At 51.2% G+C, this 7,103-nt stretch overlaps 1 protein-coding gene across 1 annotated transcript; it reads left to right on the forward strand.

Moving 5' to 3' along the window:
• Positions 1 to 10: 10 nt before the first annotated feature.
• On the forward strand, positions 11 to 5,375 carry LOC135830474 (uncharacterized). The gene is made up of 2 exons (XM_065342722.1): positions 11 to 1,158; positions 3,804 to 5,375. The coding sequence occupies exons 1-2, from the start codon at positions 84 to 86 to the stop codon at positions 4,451 to 4,453; spliced, it is 1,725 nt and encodes a 574-aa protein (XP_065198794.1). The 5' UTR covers positions 11 to 83; the 3' UTR covers positions 4,454 to 5,375.
• The last annotated feature ends 1,728 nt before the right edge of the window (positions 5,376 to 7,103 follow it).

Consider the following 7,103-nt stretch of genomic DNA (forward strand, 5'->3'; position numbering starts at 1 on the left):
TATCCGTCGACGAAGTCATCTCCTACATCCAGCAATCGCTGAGCACGGCCAAGCTGTACATCGAGCAAGTGCATGAGGCGGACATGGCGGACGGGCAGACTAAGTTCAAGGTGTTGCAGTCAGAGCAGAATGATATCGCCCGCATTGGTCGGCAACAGCTGCACTTGGAGGACGCCGCTCTGAACGCCTCACCACACTTTGCCCTGGCTGAAGCTAAGATAGCGGCGGCTGGAGGAGGTGTGGATAGCATCGACGGAGAGATAGCGGGCATGCCGCGAAGAATAACGTGGAGCGGCATCGGTCGTGATTCTAAAGCAGTTCCCGGTTCGCCACCGCAAGAGGTAGTGCGGCAGCTTCAGAAAAGACATGACTCGTCCAGCCAGTCTATGAACGATCTGAGCAAGGATGACGGTATCGGGGCAAGCCGCGGTCGTCTAAGTGCCAATTCCACATCAGCTGGCGGTGGTGGTAGTGGCGGAGACCTGCGGTTACTCAATCTGAAAGGTCCCGCCGGTCCTAGACCACCGCCGCTCAGTTACTCCCCACCGTCCTCCCCACCACCCGCTCCACCCGCCGTCTTGTCACCAGCCAAATCCACCCCACTGCTGAGTCCTACTACTAGAAACATGCTGGCCAAACCCCAGAAGCCTCCTCGTTGTGGTGGCGTAAGTCCGGCACGGGAGCGGTACGAGCGCGATCTCAACTCGCCGGATTACTCTCCGCCCAGTCAGAAACACGCGGTGATAGGCAAGAGCGGCGAGTGTGTCGTGTCACCCGACACTCACACGGCTGCAGTGGACCCACTGCTCGGGAGCTTGTCCAATACCAATACCATCACGGGAGGAGGAGTGGAGCAGACACTACCGTCATCCAGCATAGCTGCTCAGTCTAGCCATGAGAAAACAGCTGCACATCGCCATCAGTCATCACACCCGCTCCAGACAGAGTCACATGCTCAAGTCACTAATGACATCACGGCACAATGCGGCGTCGTTCCAGGTGGTCTGTCGGAACGAAGCGGAAGTGTGAGTGTGACCACCACCTCACCACCAGCAACGGCTGCTAACTCTCCTCGCCCAGTGCCGAAACCTCGACGTCGTGGTACGGGCGGCATCAGTGCAGCTACCGCACCATGTACGGGTACAAGCAAGTGTTCAGGTAAGTACTCTTCTCCTGTTACTGCTATTTAAAGACATATTGTGTAGTTATAATATACTGTAAGATATGGACATGTATACTGTAAGATATGGACATGTATACTGTAAGATATGGACATGTATAACGAGGAAGTTAGTAGTACTGCCAGGATGAGCAGCTGCTTTCAGCTTCTTCATTAATGAATAATTTCACCTGATGAGGTCGGCCAGAGAGCACACGTGGTGGCGGTGGAATTATTAATTTGGGTAGTTTTACATTTAACGTGAAATCTCTTCGTTGGAATAAATTTCTTTAGGACCATAGTGCCTGATATGTGTCATGTGGCATTTGCCTGTTATTGAGTCCCAAATTGTTACCAGACCTTCTCATTAGACTACACGATTTTGTGTGTTCATGAACTTTTTTTAATGTCTTTCAGCAGAGTGCAATATTAATATTGTAAACTGGGAAACCTTTGCGATCCGGAATCCTTCTCATTTTTCGCAATGGGTGTAAAATCGCAAAAGCAAGCCGGTGTGAAACGCAGAACTGTAGTAAAGAAACCAAGGACATTGACTCCAATCGCGAACATCTCCAGGTGCAAATTTGTCTGTGTTCGCGAATCGTGAACCAAAACGGGTGCAACGGTTTCCGGGTTTGCTGTAGCTGACGTCTGTGAGTTGTCAGAGTTCTCTGTTGTGTACTGTACTGTCACATGCACATGCACATGTACTGTACTGGATGTATAGACATAGTCACATGCACGTACTACTGTTGTGGACATGGAAATCCGGTCGCACGTCTAGCGGCCCTAGGGCGCTGGCCATGCAGCCTTAGGTAAGCAGTGCGCACATGCATGCGCTGCTGGTCGCATCGGGTCAACATGTGCACTGCATGCAACGACGTTACGTTCTGTACGCGCTGAGCTGAGAGGGCGCCAGCCCCACGTCAATCGACTGGAGTTCCATGACCACGGCAGTAACAGTAGATGAACTGACATAGCCACATGCGGCTACGAGGGCTACGCAGCCCTAGCACCACACACACACACACACATACACACACACACACACACACACACACACCTTGGACCTTGGACCTTGGATGCGCTGCCATATTCTGGCTATGCGGACCCCATGGGGGGGGGGGGGGTTGAGCAGGTTCGGAACAGTAGGGGCGATGACGGGATAGGTCCTGTGGTCTACTGAAACGCCGACCGCAATTGCAAACGATGCAGTAGGAGCTACGGTCTGTGTTGGTTGCTCTGGCCGAGCCACGGCTGCACTTGTGACGTTTCATGCCTTGGCGCGATAGCACACAGCGGTTGCAGCGGGCGCAGTGGAAGCTGCAGCCACACACACACACACACACACACACACACACACACACACACACACACCTTGACCTTGACCTTGATACACGTTGCCTGGATAGGTTACACGGTCCCCGTCAGGGGAGAGGGGTGGAAGAGGCTGAGGAGCAGCACTCCTGATGGCGTACTAGATGGTGAAGTAGTTGGAACTTCCTTTGGCAAGGGCACTCAAACGGGAAGTCGGCCCTTTCCGACACTGTCCCTCGTTTCGTGCGGTCGCGCTTGTGTCTGGCCAAGCCGCTGCTGGACTTGAAACTCTGGTGACAGGTGCTGCACTGCGGAGTGATCGGGTTGCCGGGGTGCTCGATGTTGGGAGCACACACACGCACACACACGCACACGCATACACACACACACATACACACACACACACACATACTGTACTTGTTGCTCACTGCCAAAACTGGTCACGTGAGTCCCCCCGGGATTGGAGAGAGACTCAAAAGGAATCTTAGAAAGATGACTCAATTGGTTATTGAACCGCCCAACGGCCGACACCCCCTGAAATCCCCAAAACTCTGGGTGGACTTGAAAATGATCCCACTTATGGGCTCACCACACCTCAGTAAGTGGGTGAGGACAAGGTGCAGAAAAAGGATTGGCGGCATCAGGGTATCCGTCCCGGGATCCAACTGCAGTTACCCCTGCCCCCAGTGAAGGTAATACTTGCCACTAGTGTATGTGGCTAAATCAGAGTGGATCTGATATAAGCTTCACTAGCACCACTGATTACACAAGAGTTTATCTAGCCAGAAGCAATCCATGGTTAACAGGTATGTATACTTCAAATAGAAAGTATATGAACCCTGAAACCAACAAAGGTGGTAGGTACAACATTACACCTTCAAACAGCCGAGCCTGTTGGCAACAGACCCAACACAATCAGGCATAAGTGTACCTACCAGCCGAACTAGCTGACACACATACACACATACACACACACACACACACACACACACACACACACACACACACACACACACACACACCGCTCTACTCACGTGAGCGTGGTGCTATCTTATTCATGTAGTCGGATTTCTCTGCGTCAAGAACTGTAGATGCAGTGACAGTCATATCCGCAACATGTATGTGTGTAATCTGTGTGTATGTGTACTGTAACCTGTGTGTATGTTCGTGTGTGTGTGTGTATGTATGTGTGTATGTGTGTGTATGTGTGTGCGTGTGTGTGCATGTGTGTGCGTGTGTGTATGCGTGCGTGTGTGTGCGTGTGTGTGTGTGTGTGTGTGGCGTGTGTGTGCATGTGCATGCGGACACCCATGTGTACGCACCACAGACACGGGAAGAGATCAGACCCAAGCACGGAGCGGTGCAGAAGTGACAACAGGAGAGGACCGGAAGCGACAGCTTGTTGAACCGGAAATCTGTGATTCCACTAGCGACGCACTGGCCAATTTTGACGATGCGGGCAATCTGCCTGCATCGTCTCAATCTCGCCTTAAACCTGCTGTACCCATAAGAAGTGACAGTATTTCTGATGCCAGCACTGCGACCCAGCTAGCAGCTATGAAAGCCAGCGCTACCAAAAGCCAGAGAGCGAGACAACTTCCAATGGAGCCCGAACAGCCGGAAGACGAGCACCCATACGAGGATATTGAGTTTTCAACTGACGAAGCCGGTCACATTGCATCGCAAGCCCATAGCAACGACCTGATTGGGTCTGCACCATACCCGGGAAGTGTGTCAGCAATGAAAACATCACAATCAGCAGATGATCCTAGCTATGCTTGCGCAGCAACGGACACTGAACTTGCAAGCACCTTGACCCGTGACCCACCAGACGGTCAAGAGGCTGATACTGAACACATCGAAACCGGGCCGGCACAGCCGGAAGTTGATTATATAGATGAAGAACCCATATATGTCAATCTGGCAAGCTATCGGTTGCCGGAGATTGTGGATAGCACAGATGATGAGCTTCAGTAGGTGAATACTCGTCTCCACTTGTACTCGCTACATCTATATACGGATCAGGAAGCAAATTGTTCCCACTCCGACTTGAGTATTATGCAGCCGGCGTTTGAGAGAGAAACATCACCCGGTCCCTGCTGTATCATGCAATCATTGAAGTTACCTTGATGTCGTCAGTGTGGCTGTACACGCGTCTCTAGGTCCTAACGTACTGATGACACTACTATCACTAGTGCTGCTGATGGTGGACGGTGCATCTGTCAGTCAGCACAGTGCTTTTCCAGACTGCATGTGTTATAATTCTGGTCAAGTAATCCACCACCACCAGAGCTGCTGCGTGATCACATGGATCAACAGACGCGCATATACGCATGCTTATACACGCACTCACATGCACACACAAACACGTACACTTGCATAAATTCATATGCACACGCATGCACGTGCGTACGCACACACAAGCACACACACACGCGCGCGCGCACACACACACACACACACACGCATGCACGCACGCACCCCCCCCCCACACACACACTGTGTTTGTACATGTATACCAATGACCGGCTGTGGTAACACCAAACTTACACTTACAATGTGACGTCTGAAATATTTCAGTGCTGCAATAATTTTCTGCGGCTTTTTCCTCACTCCTAATTATAGTGTCTCCTTGCTGCTGGTCATGCACATCGCGTTGAGAACAGCTTTCCGGAACTTCTCTGATGTTCCTGAATCTTGCCTTCGGCATACATGTAATTGCTCTTCTGTGAAAAGCCTGGTGTGAAAATATCTATACTAATATAGATTGGTTTAGTCTGTGCATGCAGATGCACGTATGCCCCTTGTCCAAGTCAACGTTGTGTTTCTTGTCAGTCTGGAGGATGATGGTGGATAGGCCGATAGGCCAACATACTTATTTTGATTGATTTTTCCAAGTGCAGAAAAGAACCCACGCAGAGAGTACACATACCTCTCTTACTATGTGCGGACCTCCAGGTTACCATGGCTACTGGCACCTCAGTCTACGTACTCAGTACTGGGTACCCTGTCTGTGAGTTTTAGTGGAAATGTTACTACTCGTTTGCCTATTTTGTGGAAATAGTGACGTCACATGCCTAATGGGTGGGCACGTTCGATTACACACATTTCGGTCAATTCTAGAATGAATTATGGTGGATCCACCGTTCAATTACACAAATTCCGTCGTCGGAATCGACGATGAATTCTGAAGAGAGGGCGGAATTGATAATTCTCCCGCCAGAATTGAGGCACTCCACGTTCATGCCATGCTAGGTCAATGTGCGCGGCTGCGGGCGAGGGTGCACGGGCACTACGGGATCCCAGATAAACTGTTTACTACTAGTACTAGCTAGAGTAGATAAACAAGAGTGTGCAACTCCGGATCTCTCCTGCACAATCTGCAGATACCCCCGCCCACGGCGGAATTTTTTGCTGACGTCACCTTTTTTCAGAAGAACGCGCATTTTGCCGCAGAGCAGTGTGAGCGCATGTGCTGGGCACCGACCTTGCAGTGTAAAGCCGGCCAAGAGCACGAGGGAAAACTTTCCGAAAGATTCGCAGCGCGTGCGTCGTCGAAAAGATTACGTCAACAAAAAATTCCGCCGTGGGCCTACCCATCCGCGAGTTGCACACTCTTGTTTTTCTACTCTTGGTACTAGTACATGATTGTACTGTTTATCTACTCTTGGGGTACGTTCTTAAATCCTCTCGGAAAAGTTGGAGACTCTCCGAAAAGCTCAAGAGAGCAGTTCTTATATTATCCTCTCCGACTTTTCGGAGGCTCTTCAAAGTAGGGAGTAGTATAATACGGTATTGTACTACTCCCTGCTCCAAAGCTCTCCAAAGCTCTCCAAAGCTCTCCAAAGCTCTCCAAGGCTTCAGAGGTGGTTGAAACTTGGAGATTCCCGCGGTTTGGAGTCAGTGCATGCGAACTAGGCTAACACGTAAAAGCCATGTGTTGATCATGAGTGTACGCATTTCCCTTTTCACATATGCACAGTGCATACTACATCCGTGGCACTCAAGATTGCGGCCCCTTTGGCGCTTCATATTTCTTTACATGTGCAAAATATCTCCGAATTCATCAACGACGAGCAGACGCGACGTTGGTACGAGGACCGGAAGCCGCAAAAGCCCAATGTACAAGGCAGAACGCCAGCCGAACACGCAAGGCACTGATGCTTGTTGAATATCGGATGTCTTTATTGCACTCCACGAGCCGACCGGCAAGGGTCGCCAGGAATCGTGAGCACTCCGGCCCCGCCATCCCATATTCGTGGCGAACACAAGAGGGGCGAAAGAGCCTCTCTCGACTTCAGTGACCCTGGCACCGTACTGCTGCTTCTTTTTCCGTTCATGGGCCCTGAGTTGGTTAAGGACTTCTGGACCAGACAGCACAGACGCCTTAGGGTGGGTTACCCTAACATCAAAATAGGCGTCCTGCTGCATTGTCCAGAAGCCCCGGGCACGAATGTCCAGCCGAGCCTCATCAGTCCGGTTAGCCGTGGCATAGAGCAGATCCTCGCCAGACAGCGGCCAGAGACGTGGCTCAGTCTCGACATCGCGAACGGCTTCGGAGAGCATCTCCGCCAGGATGTTACGCACATTATCGTGTCGGGCAGATGGATCTAGCTACTTGACTTGC

Source organism: Sycon ciliatum, unplaced genomic scaffold (assembly GCF_964019385.1).
Source record: "Sycon ciliatum unplaced genomic scaffold, ocSycCili1.1 SCAFFOLD_2171, whole genome shotgun sequence".
In the NCBI taxonomy this organism is placed as follows: Eukaryota; Metazoa; Porifera; class Calcarea; order Leucosolenida; family Sycettidae; genus Sycon; species Sycon ciliatum.